Consider the following 21,114-nt stretch of genomic DNA (forward strand, 5'->3'; position numbering starts at 1 on the left):
TTTATTATTTAGTCTATTTATTTATTGTAAATAATTTATCATTAATATGTGTTGGTCTCACTCTTCAGACGTGCAGAGGACAAACAGAAGCCTTTTTTATTTTCACGTCCACAGGGAACAACTTTCCATCGTGTTTATTCCCCAGCCTCGCTCGCCCGCTCTCTCTCTCTCTGTTCCCCAGTGTGTGTTTTTGTTCCCACAACACATTCACCTTCTGCATCAATTACCACCATCCAATGGTCTGCAGACACACACAGACACACAAATACCTTTAACTTTTCAATTCAGACGTGAATAATTAAATTGAGAGGAACAGTAACTCAACTGTTTTACGTTACGGTCTGAAAATTAAAAATCTTATTTCGCCACAACACTAAAATGTTAATTTGTGAATGAATAAGTAACAACTCAACACAAAAGAAAAGAGGGAGGGGGGGTAGGGTTTTATAGATTTGTTCATGAACCAGATTCACACAGACTCAGTGGAATATTTCTAGGTAGAGATTTTACAGACATTTCACCAGGAGGCAGCAGGAGAAGTGTCAGGAAGCAGCTGACTGTCACACATTGTCACACCCCCGACTTCAGTCCTGTCTGAAGGAGACGATGGAGAAGAGAGGAGGTGAAAAGAAAGAGATGGAAAGGAAACGAAGAAAGAGGAGAGGAAAGCAAAGAGGAGACAAAAGCAATGGAGCTGAGAACAGAAGGAGAGGAGAGGAGTTAAGCCTCCGAGCTTTTATCAGACGCCTCCACAAGATAAGAAGATTTACATAACAGGAGGAAGTTTGAAATCAGGAAGTGAGATCTCATAATGATCAATGTGAAATACTGTCTCAGTCATAAATGAGTACTCCCTCTTCTCTCATTGGCTACAGACTCTGACCAATCACTGTAGCTCCAAACGTCTGGTTTTTACATTTCTGTTTTGACACGTGACAATAACGTGTGAATCTGACAGCTCGAGGCTAACAGTTTCCCCCTGCTCCCACTCTTTGTGCTAAGCTAGGCTAAACAGCTCCTACACGTCTGTCTGAGATGAGATGGAACCGTTCTCCTGCCTCTGGTTCCTTTCTTCAGCTGTGAGATGAAAGTCTTCTTCTCTTCTCTCTTCTCTCTCTCTCTCTTCTCTCTTCTCTCTTCGCCTGGAGTCCGGCTCCAGATCAACTCGACAGCGAGGCAGAGGAACTCAGATCACAACAGAAAAACATCAGCCAACCGACTGAGCCACAGTAACTAGCAGCCCGGGGCCATGACAGCAGATTTAATGAGTTGCACCATGAGATGAAAAACATTCACCTTCTCGGTTCTCGCTGCATTTCCTCTGTGAGATCATGTGATGTGGTTTGTGTGAACGTGTGGAGGCTGTGACACACTCAGACTCCTGACCTCCTTCAGGCTGCTCAGCCCGTCGGAGATCGAGGAATCGAACTCGCTGCTGTTACACTTCTTTCACGTCAGCACAGATGATCACATGGACCAGTGTGAGGCCCGTTCACAGAACCTCTGTGGTTCTACTGAGAAGCCACTCCGCCGTGACTCTGGACCACAGAGCTGGAGGAGACATTCACTCAAGTACTGGGAGGAACCTTACATAGGGTTTATTTTGTCTTCTTCTGAAAGTTTACTGATCTGGACCTGACGAATCGGAGCAGAGGGGGGGGGGGGGGGGGGGGGGCAGTGGAACCAATCGCGACACTGGTGGAACGTTTTGAGGAGAAACTTGAGCTTTGTCCAAATTAAAGTGTTGACCCAATGTGTGTATGTCCACGACACTTAGTTAGCTCCCTAAAGTAGAGATCAATATCCTGATCGCCCCCTGGTGGCTGGCTGCAGTATAGATCAAAAGCCTCACGCCACTCTAAAATATGAACGTACTTTTTAAAATTAGTCTTACAAAGATGGTTTTCTCATTTCATGTTCTTATGAAGTTATGACGCTTATGTCCGTGTTTAACCACGGTTTGAAGACCCCCTGCTGGGAGTGGATCTGGCCTCTGGTGAGTGACAGTAGTTGTGATTCACTGTAAACCTCGTGTCAGCTGTAGTTTGAATGTAGAGACACTAGTCAGGACGGTAGAACCTCCTGAAGCTTTGCAGCAGCGTGTGGAGCAGTGAGCTCCAGCCTCGTTTGAATCTACTTCTTTTCCACGTGGACGCGCTGCAGTGACAGACGTGGGTCCCACGGGATTATGTCAAAGCTCTGCTGTGAGTCTCTGAGCAGATTATGATTCACGGGGAAAATAAGTGGGAAATGTGTGTGAGAACAGCTGTTGGGAGCTGGAGAGGTGATGAGTGTGTGTGTGTGTGTGTGTGTGTGTGTGTCCATATGTCAGTGCAGATGAGCAGTGTGTTGGTGCCTGGGGAGCTGAGTTTTCTGTGTTTGTACAATAAATCCAGTAGAAGGGACAGAACTCCTCAGAACTCGTTTGCTCCACAGGTGAGATGAGGTCACATCATCACGACCTCAGCTTCGTCTCTTCCTTCTGCTCAGTGACTGTAAATAAAGATGGACTCATGTTTTCACTTCTTTTAAAGGGACATCTGCTGCTCCAGAGTTTTACAGACTATGTTTTTCTAAAGGACATCTTTGTAGGGTTTCAGTTATTTATCATTAATCTTTATTTAAATTTGGCTTCAATGCCTCAGTAACTTGAGCCTTTCAATCACTTTATACTTCAAATATTTGTATAGTGAATTTCCCCCATTAGAACTAAACTTCTTTACAGTAGCAGCTCTGTGGTTGTTCTGCTGGCTTCATCTCACGGTAGTGAACTTATTCTGGACTCAGTTTGACCTTTCAGTTTTGTCCAAGATGGCGGCACCCATATCCATGATCCTTTCTATCCAGTGGGAGGATACACTGACCCAAAAGTAAGGGTCAACTAAAGTCTCACATCTATTTATCTATCTAAAAAAAATCTAAATCGTTAATTTAAATCACAAAAAATCACAAACTGGTCCAACGTCAATTAACAACTATGATGTCATCAGGGATTCTGTGTGTGAGAGAGTGAGAGAGTGACTGAGTGGGTGAGTAAGTGAGAGAGTGAGAGTGAGTGAGTGAGTGAGGGGGAGAGAGAGAGAGAGAGAGAGAGAGAGAGAGAGAGAGAGCGACCTCCTTCAAGCTTCTTAATAAACTGAGAGGAACCACCAGATCCATCACACAGAAACAAACGACATTACAGGAGGAAAACACTGTCGGCGTCTCGGAATATAATCTCCCATCTCCAGTGTGAGCTCTGCAGAAGAAACACTACAATACTGTAATAATACTATGGTAGAAAGTAATAAGCTTAAACTCCTGAACTTAAAATATCAAAGTACACGTCAGTATTAAGAGTAAATCTGTTGTAATTCTTTTGTGGAAGCTTTAAAACACAGGAACACAAACGGTTAGAACAGCTGGTATAATGAAGCAAGCACTGAATTTAATTACTTATCTAAATATATATTGATGACATGCTTTATGTTAAACCTGAACTGGAAGTATTTAAAGTGTGATTCTACAATAACATCATCTAATGTTCTCGAGACACCTCATCAGGAGAAAGCTTGAGAGGTGTCATGGTGTTGAAACATTTGTGTTATCTGGATTTGTGTGGTTTTATTTCACATCTGAAATGATCCGGGTCATTTAAAACACTTTTCACCACAATGACGCGTTAGATTTCCATCCAGCGGTGGAGAACATCTGTCGTTCACTGGACAAAGGAGTTCACATCACAGTCAGACCTGGACTCTAGCGCCATCTGGTGGCTTCTATCACTTACTCTCACATCAAGTTCTCACATTCAGTCTCTGTTTCTTTGAAAATGCATTTGATCTTAAAAGTGATGTTTCGTCAGTTCTACGTTTTGATGAAAAACAAGTGAATGATCCACACGATGATCTGAGCTCAGCTGCTTCGGTCTGAACGGCTTCGGATGCTTCTCAGAGATGATTCATCTATGCAGCTCATGTGAACTTGACAGATTAATTTGCCAATTGTTTTTTAAACGTACTGATTGATGGTGAGAATATGAAACATCTAGATTTGTCATCAAAACTTCCCAGAAATCCAGGTGACATCTTAAAATGTGTTAAAAAGCTCTGCACACTTAACAGTGACAGTTTGAGGTCGACTCACTAAAGACCAGTGAATAATTCTGAAGGATCAACAGAGGAACGGCTCATTAGTGGAGTGTGTGTGGTGTGTAGTGTGTTCCCTCTCTCACGTACTGGATGGAGTCAATGTTCACAACCTATCAGAAGAATCAGATCATCACACTACATCTCATTGAGCTGCTTCACAATAAGAGCATCAACCACGAGGGAACAAACCCAGAACCACAAGAGTCAAGAGTTTCCTTCAAGAAGCCAAACTGCAAAGTGCAGCATGGAAGAGAAACTGAATAAAGTGTTTATTAGTTTTAGTTTTGTTTGTCCAACCGACTGTAGAGATGAGTCTTGAGTCTGAATAATGGAACCTTCAGCCGGAGCTTTCATCAAGATTCACAAGTCATTCGAAAGAAAATACCAATTACTGGAAAGAGTTATTGGTTGTACCCATTGATATCATATTCATATTCATATGGTATACTTATGTCTGTATGTATATGTCTATTTCGATATGTCTTTATACAAAACACAAGAAATACAGAAAACATCTGTAAGATTAAGACTGAAAAACATGGTCATATCTATAATTTAAATCCATGTTTATATATAAATACAGTGAGAGAATCATAAAACATTGTATAAAGATAATTTAACCACATTTATTAAAAGATTTGAGGCAAAATAATAAAACCTGTTTCCGCCCGGTCTCGAACCGGGGACCTTTCGCGTGTTAGGCGAACGTGATAACCACTACACTACGGAAACTGTGTGATGCTGAGGAATGCGGAAGTGAGTCTTAAACCCGAGGCTGAATTTAAACGTCATGAAAAAATGACTTGTGCTGGGTACAACACGAGACGTGACGTCACGCTCACAGTCAAACAGCCACCCGAGGTGCTGACGAGCTCTTCCCCCCCCCACACACACACAGCGCAAAGACATGTATCGCGTCATCAACGGACCAGTAAACAGCTGCTGGTCACCAGTCAGCCCTGAGAGGCAGAGGAGAGGGACTCGATCATTACACTCAGGTGACCAATCCTGCTCGAGTCTGCGGTTAGGCCCGCCTTCTCATTAGCATATGGACACAGAAAATCTGAAATAAATAAATGTGTAAATATATTTAAGGCATTAATTTATACATTTCTGAATTTATTTCCTTATTTATTTTTGATTTATGTTTTTTATTTTTCTATTTATTCAAACATAAGTCATGTATCGTCCTCCATACGGGTCAGTCTCACACCTGTCTTTATAAATGGTCTCATAAGAGCTGCTGCCTGTTGTGAGACTGAATTACATTAAAGTACATTTTAATTCACTATATTATATTATATTATATGGGGATATTGAACAGTTACTCAGGTCTAGTTACGTCATCACAAAGCGCCTTCATGTTGTTTACTTTACATACATTTATCTGAATTGAAAAAAGGATAAAGATGTTTCCGCCCGGTCTCGAACCGGGGACCTTTCGCGTGTGAGGCGAACGTGATAACCACTACACTACGGAAACTGTGAAGAGCTGAAGGAAGAGAAATCAGATAGAATCTTCAGTCGGTTGTGTTATAGTGTGTTACTTCACACAGTGTGTGTTGCTGGAACATGTGGAACTGATGCTGTGATGTCTTCATCTCACCAGACCAGTGAGTGGGTTCACATCGTGATCGAGGTCATGGATCTGACCTCTGACCTTTAACCAGGAGATCGGAAAAAATGAAGCTTTATCAGGACAGAGCCTCGGTCAGCATGACGACCACAAGACCTAAAGGTCAGTGTTTGGCAACACACACACACACACACACACACACACACACACACACACACACACACACACACACACACACACACACACACACACACACACACACACACACTCTGGATGAGGTCTTGACGGTGATTCCCCTGTTGGGAAACACCTCAGAGGGAAATTCTTACTTTCACATCGACAGTTTCCTGCTTCAGACGTCGGTTTATAGAAAATATAGTTTGTATTTTTTATTCATGGTGAAATACTTTAAAGCTTAAAATGAATTACAGATAGAACTGATCGCAGGTGGAGAAAAACGAAGCGATTCAGATCAATCGTTAATATTTCAGGTCACAAAGTGCTTTGTCTAAAAATACACATAAAGAGGAAGTGCCTCACACACAGAGTATATAAACCTGTGGACGGCAGCTCCTCACTCACTCTCATCATGGAGCAGATCTACATCAGACATGTGGAGCTGCTGGGCTTCGAGAAGCGAGAGTTCCCCACGGTGCACTACGTGAGTTTCATCCATCAGCTGCTGTTTGTGTACTTCATCAGTCCAGAAGGATTTGTGTCACATTTGGGAAAGTTGTGTTGAAATGACAAACACTTGAACAGTTAAACCTTATGTGTGATTAACTTTATATTGGTATATTGGATCTTTATTATATTACCCAGGTCTGATCTGAGATATTTAACACAACCATCAGTTTGGCTCCGTTGACCTTGGATGTTGTTGTTCCTGTGCAGGTCTACCTTCTGATGGTGAAGTGGAGCGACCTCTCGGAGAAGGTGATCTACAGGACGTATCCGGAGATCCACACCTTACACGTGGGTTCCTGCGCACCACACAACACAAACTCTGATTATTCATAATCCTGCAAATGATCTGATCCAGAGGCCTGAAAGAAAACTAACATAAAAGCTGTTGAGTCTGTGCTGATGTTGTTGTTGTTTATGTGTGTCACAGAAATCCCTGAAGGAAATGTTTCCCATCGAGGCTGGTCAGATCGAGAAGAGGGACCGGATCATTCCTTCATTACCATGTAAACAATCCTCACCTTCTTTAACCGTGATGTCACAGTCTCACTTCTTCTACTTTGTGGTTTGGACTGAAAGCTTCAGTTCTGACTGAAGCTGGTTCCAGACCTGAGCTGCAGGTCAGATCCACAGAATTCTAACGAGCCTCTAACGACCTGTCGGGGCGATGCAGCCTGACGAGCTGTGATTGGTCGGCTGGTGGATTCACATGAGGTGTTTCAGTCCCTCAGGTCCGGTTCTTTCAGGAAGCACCTGTGGTTGTTTACGACTTCTCTTTTCTGTGTTTGTCGAAACACACGAACAAACTGAAATCACTGAGTCGAACCGATCTGAAGATACAACCGGAGGAAAGAAGAGCTGCTGTGATTGATCCCTTCAGAGACGACCAGGTGTCTCAGTGGTTGAAAGACAGAGCACTCTCTGTTCCTGTTCAGGTGCTCATGAAAACAGAACTCAAACTTTCCACATTTCCACCTCCTGAAATCTGAATTACAAAACATGTATTGCAACAGGAAGCAGAAGAAGAAGCTGCGCTGATGCAACAGTGAACAACCCGAGAGAGCAGAGTGAGAAGAAGTCGGTCTTCAGCACTGAATTCAAAGTGTCGTGGGTCTGAGTGGTTCTGAAATGCAGTTAATTGATCCAGAGATTAGACACAGCCGGTGCAGCCGGGACATTCAGGAAGCTCCACCCCAGAGCTCCAGGGAGAAGGAATCAAATGAATGGAGGCAGCAGATTTAAATCTTAACATCGTCCTAAATTCTCACTTCGTTTTCCAGTGAGAAGTCGAGCTGCTGCATTTAAAGCAAACTGTGGAGGCCTCACTGATCTCATCCACATTTCAGTATTTAATCAGTACTTCTGTAAGTGTAAAGCCTTCAAATGAATGGATTACATCAAATCACATTTAATCTGCAATTTTCAGTTCAACAAACTGAGAAATCAAGTGATTTGTGCAGAAAAATACTGTGAGCACAAATTCCAAACTTGTTAAAATTGAAATAAGCTTCTGTTATTTGAATTCAGTTGCTTTGTTGTCATATGATGATGATGATGATGATGATGATGATGATCAACGGTCCTGTTTGTCTCGTATGTTATGTTTTAATGAATCGTTCTCTCGACTCCACTTGGAACCTGAGTCTAAGTCACATGATATCCTTCTCCCCTGGTCCCTGTTGACCATGTGGTGTTTGTGTGTCTGTGTCCTCAGCGCCGCGCTGGGTGGACTCTCAGAAGTCGACACAAACCAGACAGAGCACCTTGTCCGACTACTGCCAGTCACTCATCAACCTGCCGCCTCACATCTCCCGCTGCACACTGCTCAGCAACTTCTACCAAGTCCGACCAGAGGACGAGAACCCCCCAGCACCCAACACGTCAGTACCTCACACACACACACACACACACACACACACACACACACACACACACACACACACACACACAGCATTTACCCTAGCCAACCCTAACACTAAACCTGATTCTAACTCTAAAACCAAGTCTTAACCCATTGAATTTGTGAGGACCAGACAAAGTTTGGTATTGAACCAATATTGGCCTCATAACTATAGATACACACACACACACACACACACACACACACACACACACACAATGGAGGGATGCATGTGAGAATTGATCATTCATTCGTCCTCAGGCAGAAGAGAAACGAGACGTTTGTGGTTTCCAGAGAGTTGGCTCGAGGACAAGCTTCAGGTAAGAGACACAAACACCTCTGCTGCCCCTGGTGGCTGACTGCAGTATAGATCATTACCCCCCCCCCCTCCTCTTTGCCTCAGAGATCTCCGGCCCCATCATACTCGACACCTACCGGGTGGTCGCCGACTTCCCCAAGACGTCCAAATACGAGATCGAGCTGCGAACCGACGACTTGGTGGAGATCGTGGACAAGAACCAGAACGGTGAGAAAAGATTGACTCATAACTCTCTTCACGTCATAATCAACTCAGATTCAAGATGAAAGTCCATAACTTAAAACTGTAAAGACCAAATGACAAATTAAAAAACGTTCTTCAGTACAAGAAAAACAATATAATAATAATCATTATAATCATAACAACAGAAACGTGAATTAAAAAAAACAAAGGGGGTAGAGGGTAGAGCAAAGAGGAAATAGGTTTGATTGTAACTGTCCTCTGGGTTCAGAGGAGGAAGCGTGTGAGGTTGTGTGGTGACCCTCAGCTCTGAGCAGGTCCACTTCCTGAGTGTCTGTGGTTCTGCTTCCTGAGTGTCGGTGGTTCTGCTTCCTGAGTGTCTGTGGTTCTGCTTGCTGAGTGTCTGTGGTTCTGCTCCTCAGGCTGGTGGTTCTGTCAGTGTGACACTAAGCGGGGCTGGGCTCCTGCCTCGTACCTGGAGCCTCTGGACCAGCCAGACGAGGCCGAGGACGCGGAGCCAGACTACGAAGGCAGGTTGTTGTTTTCATACCTACACAACCTGTTTGTCATTGTGTAACAGCGTTGTGTGTCCCTGCAGGCGAGCTGTTCATCGCCACCCAGGCCTACAAGGCCGAGCAGGAGGACGAGATCTCTCTGGAGCTCGGTGAAACCATCGCGGTCATTCACAAGCTGCTGGACGGCTGGTGGGTCGTCAGGTAGGACTCGTGGTTCTATTCATAACCAGTTCCACTAACAAGTTCACACCTGGATGAAGCCGATTTCTATTCATAAATAATATCATAAAAGTCGTTTTTTCTCTCAAACAAAATATAATGAATAAAATAATGAATTATAAATCAATTCCTGATTTTGTATTCATTACTTTAACATATTACTATGACGTTGAAATGTAACACTTTGTAACAAACAGCTTTTCTTATTTAATATAACATTAAAGTTTCATGTCACTCACTGAAGAGGATAAGAATCACCTAGTGGACGACTTTCATTTATATTCTTTCAGTCCCTGATAGTAAAACCAATCAAAAGTATTTTCTATTGTGAGTATTCTCATACGAGGTCCAGTGAAAACTCTCCAACAAATCAAAGCAGATAAATACTTGAATCAGTCGTCTTCAGCGCTGCAGGATACAAGGCTCCTGTACTTTGCTAAAGTTCTACCTTTAAAAACACTTCTTCAGTTCCTGTGGTGGAAACGAGCTCGTGTGCTGGACCAGGAGCTTGACTCTAAATTCTCTGGCATCTTCCACATGTTCTGAATGTTTTTAACTCAACTGAACGTTTAACCCTGACGTTGACTCGATGCTGCTGCTCTGTACAGAAAAGAGGACGAGACGGGACACTTCCCCTCCATGTATCTGCAGAAGACGGGAAAGCGGGAGCAGCAAGAGGCGAGACGGACGAACCCTCAAGGACAGAAACTTCCACCTCGCAGGTGAGAGGACGTTCAGAGGACCACACTGAAAACTATGTGTCTGTAAATCTTCTTTTCCTTAAATGTTTTCAAACATTACAACAGAAAATATGATTTAAAGTTTAAATGAAATCTTTTAAATTGTATTTAATATCAAAAATAAATCAGATAAAGTTTTCTTCTAGTTTCAAGAACTCAATACTGAGAAGTGTTTTTGTGACATGTTGATTTCCTGTAGCCCGGCTGATCACCACGGACGTGCAGGTTTGCACGTCTCTGGTGTTTTGTTGTGAAACGTCAGACTGACAGGAAGTGACACGTCTCACTCTTTCTATCTGTTTCACACCAGATTGTGATTTCATTGAATTCTCTGGATTCAAACATCACAGTTTTCATTCTAACATCATTAATAAGAAGTTTGATTAAAATGTGACTTTTATCAGACAGAGCTTCAGTCTGTTTGCAGACGTCTGTTGTTAAACTTATGTTTCTGTTGATTTTCTACCACACAGGTTTATATGAATCGTTTTCCAGAAAATTAAATTCTGTGAAATCATGATGATATATTCTCCCACATGCCCGGACACTGTGATACACAGCTTCACCACTAGATGTCATCTCCAACTACAGAGTCAGAGGATTTGACTATAGACTGAAACTAAAGATCGACAAAGCCTCCATGTTACAGACGGTTGCTCCATCTCCCTCTAGGTCGTGTGAGGCTCCGCCCATGTCCCAGCTCAGGGAGTGTGGGTGGAGCTCAGGTGAGGTCTTGTAGCCAACCGGCGGCTAGCCCACTGTGACGACACCCATCTGTCACTCAGAGTAACCACGACCTTAATGAACGATTTGAAGAGAGTTGTCAAGAGGGAAATGAGCCATTGAGACCAAAATCGTTTTATGAACCAGGATGTAAACAATGTAAACATGTTATGGTCTATAAGGATTGACTCACTTTTGGAGCCAGCATCAAGTGGCCATTCAGGGTACTACAGTTTTTGGCACTTTCACAGTGGCCTAATTTCTTGGAGTTGCCACATAACAGTTCTGAGGTCACAACCCACCACTACTTGTTTCCATCACAGATCCAGCATCAGAAACGCCAAGAGCATTCACAACAGGTCTCGCCAGAAGCTCAGCCAGGACTCCTACCGCAGGAACAGCCGCCGGTACCTGCAGCAGAAGGGCGGTCGCCTCACCGAGCCGAGCAGGAACTCCAATACCGAGGCCAAGTCTCCCCTGAAGGAGAGGAAGAACCAGGGTAAAGAACCACTCCTCAGTTTGTTACTGGTGTTAAAACGTAATTCACAATGTGACGTTATCTCTTTGTGATTTTACCTTTGACACAAACATCCACTCATAAACCATGGCTCTGAACACAAGCTGCTTGAACACCCTGATTGTTTCCTTCCTTCTAACGCACAGACAACATCCCCGAGCTGTCCGGCTCCGGCTCGGAGAGCGAGGTGAAGAGGGAGGCTCCGGTCGTTCCCCCCCGCCCGAGTCCAGAGCTCATCCTGGAGCGCTGCACCGACAACACCCGGAAGAGGGTCAGCATCAAGTCAGGCTCCGACTCCAGCAGCTAACATGGAGACTCATCGCAGAATGAAAACAAAAATGTTTCTGTCTGAGGCTTTTTAATCTTTATGAATTACATAAATCTTTAAAAAAAACTCACAAACATATTGTCTCATTTTCACGCTTTGATGTGTTTCATGTGGATAAACAAAAAGTATATAAAATATCAATATCTGGGCTTTAGAGCAGCTGGTAGGTGGATTTAGTCAGTTTCATATAGAGCTAGGCTAACTGTCCCTACAGGTTGCAGTCTTTATGCTAAGCTATGCTAACCTGCCTCCGGTAGTAGACATATATTCAGTGAACATGCGTCAGTCAGTGTTCTCATCTGAAATCTGCATATTTGGGGAAATATTGGACTTTTACTTGTGAATTCTGCATTGATTTGTTTCAACGCAGGAAATCTGTGGAGCTTCATTTTTATTTATTTTCTCGCATTAATAAAACAAAACATAAAACCATATTCAGTCTGTGTTATTCATGTTTCATGTTCCTTTGGCTGTAATTGATGGTTTAGATTATTCATTATGATTTTTAGTGCGGACGTGCAGAATCGAATGTCGCTCCAGGTCCAGAGCAGATGAAACAGAGCGACTCATGAGCCTCTATCTGTTGTTATGTATGGAGGACCATACATGACTTAAGTAAAAATAAATAAATGTATAAATAAATACAGAAATAAATAAATAAATAAAAAAATAAAAAAGGAAATAAATAAATTAATACAGAAATAAATAAATAAATATGTTAATACCAAAAGAAATGTCAAAATAAATGTCTTAAATATATTTGCACATTTATTTATTCCCTGATACATTTCCTTTTCATTTGCAGTGTCCTTATGCTAATGAGAAAGGCGGGCCTAACCGCAGTCTCGAGCAGGATTGGTCACAGGAGTGTAATGATCCAGCCCTACGTCTGCCTCTCAATGCTGACTGGTGTCCAGTAGCTGTTTGCAGCGTTGAGCCAGTTCACACTTAAAATGAACTAGTTCAAGTTCAGAGGGTTAGTTAAGGTTATTTTTTATTGGGATGATTTAGCTGTCAGTAGTCCTGACTGTGAGCGTCACGTCTCGTGTTGTACTGAGCACAAGGAGCGAGCCGAGAGGAGAAGGAGGAAACAGAAACTCCAGCTCGTTACAAACCACCTGCAGCTTCTGCTCTGATCATGAAGCCGCTGATCTCTGAGCAGATGTGACCAGAGAAACTCTGTGTTTTCACTGTTCCACAGAGTCACTAACTGGCTGTTTCACGGTGAAGAGCTCAAGTCTCAGTCACTGCCCGTGTCTCTGAGCGAGTGTGTGGAGCAGCGCAGGGGCTGTGTGTGTGTAGCTCAGTTGACCAATCCTGCTCGAGACTGAGGTTAGGCCCGCCTTTCTCATTAGCATAAGGACACTGAAATCGAAAAATAAAAGTTGGAATAAATGTGGAAATAAATAAATAAATGTGGAAATAAATGCAGAATTAAATAAATCAATGTCTTAAACTTATTTCCACATTTATTCCAACTTTTATTTATTTCCACATTTATTTATTTCCACATTTCAGTGTCCTTATGCTAATGAGAAAGGCGGGCCTAACCGCAGTCTCATGCAGGATTGGTCACAAGAGTGTAATGATCCAGCCCTACTACTTCTGCCTCTCAATGCTGACTGGTGTCCAGTAGCTGTTTGCAGCGTTGAGCCAGTTCACACTTAAAATGAACTAGTTCAAGTTCAGAGGGTTAGTTAAGGTTATTTTTTATTGGGATGATTTAGGTGTCGGTAGTCCTGACTGTGAGCGTCACGTGTTCTACTGAGCACAAGGAGCGAGCCGAGAGGAGAAGGAAACAGAAACTCCAGCTCGGTACAAACCACCTGCAGCTTCTGCTCTGTGTGGTGTATCTGATCGAGTGTTCTGTGCTCGACTGTATTAGCCTGCGGTACCCCGGGTGCTGGAATCGATAGCTGATGTCTGTGTGTTGTTGTACTACTACTAAAGCGTGCCTACAAGTCACCTCGCCTCCGTGTACGTTATTGATTATCAAAGAGTACTAGTAACCCACGGTCCAGTTTGAGACATACCTTCAACACTCTTTATATAACATAAAGAACCACAACATGGTGTCAGAAGACAGAGTTACGGAGTGAGCCGAGTGACTACATGCAAGGTGAAAAAAGATTAGCATCCTGCTAACACCGGACGGCTACGGGGCGAGCATGGAGCAGTTCAGACCACCGTCACAGCTGATGCTCACGGGGAATATCGCTGAAAACTGGCGCAGATGGGAACAACGCTTTCGCCTGTACATGACTGCTTCAGGTGCGTCAGAGAAAGAGGAGGAGGTTAAAATAGCCATCCTACTTCATACCATAGGCGATGAAGCATTAGAAGTGTATAACACACTCCATGTTGTTCCGTCCGAAGAAGATGACATAACGGTGGAAGACGTTCTCAAGGCATTCAAAGAGTACTGCAGCCCACTGAAGAATGTTGTGTTTGAACGACATCAGTTCTGGTCTCATGCGATGTCATCAGGAATTACAGTGGACAGATTCATTACAGAACTGCGTCAGAAAAGTAAAGACTGTGAGTTCGGCCGAAGTGAAGATGACATGATGAGGGACAAGTTAGTGTTCAGCATTAATGATCCTCGTCTGAAAGAGAGATTACTCCGTGAAAACGGACTTACACTTCAAAGAGCCATTGACATATGCAGGTCAACAGAACTTGCCAAGACACAAATACAGGTGATGCAGATGACCCCAGTCACGTATGATGCACCAATTGATGCTGTGGAGAAAACAAAAAGACACAAACCAACAAGCAGCAGGTTCAACATGGGCAAGAAGCAGACGACAGTGAACTGCCAGAGATGTGGGAGACAGCATGAGCCCCGCCAATGCCCAGCTTACGGAGCAATGTGTCACAAGTGTGGAAAAAACAACCACTTCTCCAAGGTATGTCGCGCAGTTGCAGAGAAACGTGACAACTATAAGTTCAAGACTGTGAACAACATTGAAAGTGAAATGGATTCCTTGTATATTGGCATGGTAGACAGCAATGAGAAAACAGCAGCGAGCCTCACAAAGAACGGCAATTGGTTTGAAACAGCCAGCATCCGAGGAGTACCAATAAAATTCAAACTTGACACAGGTGCTGATGCAAGTGTGCTGCCCATGTCTATTTTCAAGCAGATACCAGGTCCCATTCGACTGCGGCCCACAAAGACTGTATTGATTGCTTTTGGTGGAGCCCGCCTGCCTTCATGTGGGGTTGCATCCCTGCAGTGTGAAACCGCGAGACACACAGCCACTGTAGAGTTCCATGTAACCGGACAGGCAGACAAAGCGATTCTGGGAGGTGAAGCATGTACAGAGTTGAGGTTGGTAAAGAGGGTTGAAGCACTGACAACGACACCCCCACAGCCATCAAATCCTCCATACACCAAAGAGGATCTGATTGAAAAGTATGCTGAGGTCTTCACCGGACTGGGCGAGTTTCCTGGAGTACATCACATACATGTTGACTCATCTGTCCCCCCTGTGATTCATGGCTGCAGAAACATACCTCTTTCAATCATGGACTCACTGAGACGCACACTTCAGGATATGGAGAAGAGAGAGGTGATAAAACCGGTGAACGAGCCAACTGAATGGGTGAACAGTCTCGTCGTCACGAAAAAAAAAAATGGTTCACTAAGGGTGTGTTTGGACCCTAGTAACCTGAATGAAGCTGTCAAACGCCAGCATTACTCCATACCTACCCCTGAAGATGTGCGCAGTAAGCTCGCCGGGAAAAACATCTTCACCATCCTGGATGAAAAAGATGGTTACTGGCAGATCAAGTTGGACGAGCCATCTTCGAAACTGTGCACCTTTAATACACCTTGGGGCCGATACCGCTTTCTCAGGCTTCCGTTTGGGATTAAGTCAGCCAGTGAAGTGTTCCAGCAAAAGAACTGCGAGACCTTTGGTGACATCCCAGGTGTGCACATCGTTGCAGATGACATGATCATAGCTGCCTCCTCAGAGCTTGAACATGACAAAATCCTTCATGAAGTGATGGAGAGAGCAAAGGCAGCAAATGTGAAGCTTAACAAGGACAAAATACAGTACAAGGTTGACACAGTGAAATACATGGGACACATAATTACCTCAGCCGGACAGAGGCCTGACGATGCAAAGATCAAAGCAATCATCGACATGCCGCCCCCAGTGGACAAACAAGGCCTCCTACGCCTGTTGGGAATGACCAAGTTCTTGGCCCAGTATGTGCCAAATGAGGCCTCACTGACAGCGCCGCTCAGACAGCTGCTCAAGAAAGACGCAGTATGGCAGTGGTGTCCACACCACGATGCAGCGCTGGAGACTCTGAAAACTGCTCTCACACAGGCACCAGTGTTGAGGTACTACGACCACAAAAAGCCGCTCACACTGCAAGCAGACTCATCAAAGGATGGACTCGGTGCATGTCTGCTACAAGACGGACAACCTCTCTCCTATGCCTCGCGTGCACTCACGGATACGGAAAAGAGGTATGCTCAAATAGAGAAGGAGCTGCTGGCCATTGTTTTTGCGGCCAAAAGATTTCATCAGTATGTCTTTGGCAGACCAGTGACTGTGCAGTCAGATCATAAGCCTCTGGAAGTCATAGTCAGGAAACCACTGAACAAAGCACCAGCACGACTACAAAGCATGTTGTTACAACTGCAAAGATACGATTTGTACATCACTTACACCCCAGGCAAACACATGTATATCGCAGACGCACTGTCACGAGCCACGACGAGCAAAGATGGTGACAATGTGAACGAGAACACCTGTGATGAGAAAGTTGTGTACGCCATGGAGGCCACAGATGCATTAAGTGAGGAGACACTCAACCAGCTGAAATCCGCCTCTGCTGCAGACAGTGTATTACAAGCTGTGTGTGAGAAACACCTGAACGGCTGGCCTGCAAGAAGACGGAGCCTGGACAGAAGTCTTCACAGCTACTGGCCACTGCGACACGACATCAGCATCCATAATGACATCATCATGGTGGGAGATAGAATAATCATACCACAGAGCTTCAGGAAAGTTATCTTAGAGAAGCTTCACATAGCTCACCAGGGTGTCCAGCGCACAAAGGCCAAAGCTAGAATAGCCCTCTACTGGCCTGGCATGACACGGGACATAGAGATGACAGTGGAGAAATGTAAGCAGTGCCAGCTGTTTCAGCCGCAACAGCAGAAAGAGCCACTCATCACACATGAAGTTCCTGAACTCCCATGGATGAAAGTTGGAGCTGACATCTTCCATCTGAAAGGTCAGTCTTACCTGTTGCTAGTGGATTATCTGACAAAATATCCTGAAGTGCTGAACTTGCCCGATTTAACAGCTCAAACAGTAATCCAGAAAATGAAGTCAGTTTTCGCCAGGCACGGGATTCCCAGAGAGCTGGTGAGTGATCACGTTCCTTTTGCCAGCTACGAGATGAGGTCGTTTGCAGCCTCATGGGAATTCAAGCTTACGCACTCCAGCCCTGGATATCCGCAGTCCAATGGACTTGCGGAGAGGTCTATAAAGACTGTGAAACATGCACTACAAAAAGCAATGCAAACTGGCACAGACCCGCATCTTGTACTGCTGTCACTGAGGAACACACCAGTGACAGGGCTGAACATGACACCTGCACAGATGTTGATGGGAAGAGCTCTGCGCAGCACGCTTCCATATTCCAGTGCTTTGCTAAAGCAGTCCACCCCACGGCACATGCACAGCAGGTTACAGGTTTTGCAATCACGCCAGCGTCTATCCTATGACCAAAACGCCAAGCCGCTGCCTGCATTGGACCCAGGTACCACAGTACACATGCAGACACGACGTGGTTGGGAGCCAGCCATAGTGACAGGCCAGAGATCCGAGCCACGCTCCTACAACGTGCTGACTCCAGCAGGAAAGGCTTTACGGAGGAACAGACGACATCTTAGGAGGATACATCCGAGTCTGTTCAGAGACACGGACTTAAGTGAAGGTCCAGAAGAAACACACTCTGAGACACATGAGTCTACTGACCTGTCACCCCAAGATCCACCACCACAGGTTTTGCCGCCTGTGAGCGTGAACAGTTCGGAATTCCACACCAGAAGTGGCAGAGTAGTGAGACGTCCTGTCAGGTTCAGAGACTAGTTCATGGTCTAATGATAATGTGTGTCACTTTATTTTTTAAAAAAAAAGAGAAAAGAAAAACAGAGAAAGTGAACAGACAAAATGTGAAAGTCTTTTGGTCATAAATGTTTATTGACATGTTTATAAAAGAATGCTTATTAAGAAAGCAGGTTGTTCTGTTGAGAGACATGTTCATCTGATATGTTTACATAGATGTTGGGAAGTGACTCGTTGATACTGAGTAAGCACTATATTTCAAGGAAATGTTTGATATTGAGCACATTACAGTTTTGCCAATGAAGTTGTTTCAGCTAAGTGCATCAACACATCTCATTCTTGGAAAAGAGGGATGTGGTGTATCTGATCGAGTGTTCTGTGCTCGACTGTATTAGCCTGCGGTACCCCGGGTGCTGGAATCGATAGCTGATGTCTGTGTGTTGTTGTACTACTACTAAAGCGTGCCTACAAGTCACCTCGCCTCCGTGTACGTTATTGATTATCAAAGAGTACTAGTAACCCACGGTCCAGTTTGAGACATACCTTCAACACTCTTTATATAACATAAAGAACCACAACACTCTGATCATGAAGCCGCTGATCTCTGAGCAGATGTGACCAGAGAAGCTCTGTGTTTCCACTGTTCTACAAAGTCACTGGCCGGCTGTTTCACGGTGAAGAGCTCAAGTCTCAGTCACTGCCCGTGTCTCTGAGCGAGTGTGTGACGGAGCGCAGGGGCTGTGTGTGTGTGTAGCTCAGTTGACCAATCCTGCTCGAGACTGAGGTTAGGCCCGCCTTTCTCATTAGCATAAGGACACTGAAATGTGGAAATAAATAAATGTGGAAATAAATAAAAGTTGGAATAAAAGTGGAAATAAATAAATAAATGTGGAAATAAGTTGACGACATTGATTTATTTAATTCTGCATTTATTTCCACATTTATTTATTTATTTCCACATTTATTCCAACTTTTATTTTTCGATTTCAGTGTCCTTATGCTAATGAGAAAGGCGGGCCTAACCTCAGTCTCGAGCAGGATTGGTCAACTGAGCTACACACACACAGCCCCTGCGCTGCTCCACACACTCGCTCAGACACACGGGCAGTGACTGAGACTTGAGCTCTTCACCGTGAAACAGCCGGTCAGTGACTTTCTAGAACAGTGGAAACAGTGAAAACACAGAGTTTCTCTGGTCACATCTGATCAGAGATCAGCTGCTTCATGATCAGAGCAGAGGCTGCAGGTGGTTTGTACTGAGCTGGAGTTTCTGTTTCCTCCTCCTCCTCTCGGCTCGCTCCTTGTGCTCAGTACAACACGAGACGTGACGCTCACAGTCAGGACTACTGACAGCTAAATCATCCCAATAAAAAAGAACCTTAACTAACCCTCTGAACTTGAACTAGTTCATTTTAAGTGTGAACTGGCTCAACGCTGCAAACAGCTACTGGACACCAGCATTGAGAGGCAGAAGTAGTAGGGCTGGATCATTACACTCCTGTGACCAATCCTGCATGAGACTGCGGTTAGGCCCGCCTTTCTCATTAGCATAAGGACACTGCAAATGAAAAGGAAATGTATCAGGGAATAAATAAATGTGCAAATATATTTAAGACATTTATTTTGACATTTCTCTTGGTATTAACATATTTATTTATTTATTTCTGTATTTATTTATTTATTTCCATTTTTATTTATTCATTTATTTATTTATTTCTGTATTTATTTATACATTTATTTATTTTTACTTAAGTCATGTATGGTCCTCCATAGTTATGAATCAGTCGTGAACTCGTCTGTGATTAAACATGAAATCATGCAGATTTAATAAAGATTAACCAGATATTCATCAGTTGCTGTTAAAACAATCGTGAAAAAACTTGACCCCGACGTGATTTGAACACGCAACCTTCTGATCTGGAGTCAGACGCGCTACCGTTGCGCCACGAGGTCCTGAAACAACCACCGGGATTTGACAGTATACATACTGTAGCTCATAAGATAACCGACGTCACACCAATACTGACGGTTTCCCGCCTCAGGGACGAGTGGAGGAGGTGAGTATTCACGACGTGGTTTACGTCATTAGCGCAGAGTAACAGACAGCGAAGCAGCCAACCGGTTCACTCATAGGCCGAAGCTTCATGGTGCTTCATTGGCTCTACTGCGCCATCAAGTGGACAATACATGTACAACAGGCAGAGTGATTAAAATGACATCATGGCTTTGGTGTGTGACGCTTTGAATTGAATGAATGAATAAATGATGATTGTGACGCCAATACATCAATTATCAAAAATTAAAAATTAACTAAATGACGACAACTTCCCTGGTGGTCTAGTGGTTAGGATTCGGCGCTCTCACCGCCGCGGCCCGGGTTCGATTCCCGGTCAGGGAACGAGATTTTTTTACACAGAGGAAACAAGTTTATTCTCCCCCCCTCTGTCTCTCCCTCTCTCACCCCCACCCTTATGGAGGACCATACATATGGAGGACCATACATATGGAGGACCATACATATGGAGGACCATACATATGGAGGACCATACATGACATAAGTAAAAATAAATAAATAAATAAATGTATAAATAAATACAGAAATAAATAAATAAATAAAAAAGGAAATAAATAAATAAATACAGAAATAAATAAATAAATATGTTAATACCAAAATAAATGTCAAAATAAATGTCTTAAATATATTTGCACATTTATTTATTCCCTGACACATTTCCTTTTCATTTGCAGTGTCCTTATGCTAATGAGAAAGGCGGGCCTAACCGCAGTCTCGAGCAGGATTGGTCACAGGAGTGTAATGATCCAGCCCTACTACTTCTGCCTCTCAATGCTGACTGGTGTCCAGTAGCTGTTTGCAGCGTTGAGCCAGTTCACACTTAAAATGAACTAGTTCAAGTTCAGAGGGTTAGTTAAGGTTATTTTTTATTGGGATGATTTAGCTGTCAGTAGTCCTGACTGTGAGCGTCACGTGTTGTACTGAGCACAAGGAGCGAGCCGAGAGGAGAAGGAGGAAACAGAAACTCCAGCTCGTTACAAACCACCTGCAGCTTCTGCTCTGATCATGAAGCCGCTGATCTCTGATCAGATGTGACCAGAGAAACTCTGTGTTTCCACTGTTCTACAAAGTCACTGAGCGGCTGTTTCACGGTGAAGCGCTCAAGTCTCAG

General features: G+C 43.9%; 1 protein-coding gene and 4 non-coding genes across 5 annotated transcripts; 2 read left to right on the top strand and 3 right to left on the bottom strand.

Moving 5' to 3' along the window:
• Window positions 1-4,789: 4,789 nt before the first annotated feature.
• On the bottom strand, window positions 4,790-4,862 carry trnav-aac (transfer RNA valine (anticodon AAC)). Its single transcript has one exon. It is a non-coding gene; the product is annotated as a tRNA-Val (tRNA).
• A 678-nt stretch (window positions 4,863-5,540) lies between these two features.
• trnav-cac (transfer RNA valine (anticodon CAC)) lies at window positions 5,541-5,613 on the bottom strand. The gene has a single exon. It is a non-coding gene; the product is annotated as a tRNA-Val (tRNA).
• Window positions 5,614-6,209: 596 nt separating this feature from the next.
• Window positions 6,210-12,263, top strand: ncf1 (neutrophil cytosolic factor 1). The gene is made up of 11 exons (XM_053441173.1): window positions 6,210-6,367; window positions 6,601-6,681; window positions 6,821-6,896; window positions 8,105-8,270; window positions 8,552-8,610; window positions 8,694-8,816; window positions 9,212-9,319; window positions 9,388-9,505; window positions 10,132-10,245; window positions 11,310-11,485; window positions 11,650-12,263. The coding sequence occupies exons 1-11, from the start codon at window positions 6,296-6,298 to the stop codon at window positions 11,808-11,810; spliced, it is 1,254 nt and encodes a 417-aa protein (XP_053297148.1). The 5' UTR covers window positions 6,210-6,295; the 3' UTR covers window positions 11,811-12,263.
• A 7,547-nt stretch (window positions 12,264-19,810) lies between these two features.
• On the bottom strand, window positions 19,811-19,882 carry trnaw-cca (transfer RNA tryptophan (anticodon CCA)). Its single transcript has one exon. It is a non-coding gene; the product is annotated as a tRNA-Trp (tRNA).
• Window positions 19,883-20,255: 373 nt separating this feature from the next.
• Window positions 20,256-20,327, top strand: trnae-cuc (transfer RNA glutamic acid (anticodon CUC)). The gene has a single exon. It is a non-coding gene; the product is annotated as a tRNA-Glu (tRNA).
• The last annotated feature ends 787 nt before the right edge of the window (window positions 20,328-21,114 follow it).

Source organism: Pleuronectes platessa, chromosome 15 (genome assembly GCF_947347685.1).
Source record: "Pleuronectes platessa chromosome 15, fPlePla1.1, whole genome shotgun sequence".
In the NCBI taxonomy this organism is placed as follows: domain Eukaryota; kingdom Metazoa; phylum Chordata; class Actinopteri; order Pleuronectiformes; family Pleuronectidae; genus Pleuronectes; species Pleuronectes platessa.

Coding starts and splice junctions, on each gene's coding strand:
- ncf1 (XM_053441173.1), top strand. CDS start 6,296: ATGGAGCAGATCTACATCAGACATGTGGAGCTGCTGGGCTTCGAGAAG. Junction 6,368..6,600: donor AGTTCCCCACGGTGCACTAC/GTGAGTTTCATC, acceptor GTTCCTGTGCAG/GTCTACCTTCTGATGGTGAA. Junction 9,320..9,387: donor CGCGGAGCCAGACTACGAAG/GCAGGTTGTTGT, acceptor GTGTCCCTGCAG/GCGAGCTGTTCATCGCCACC.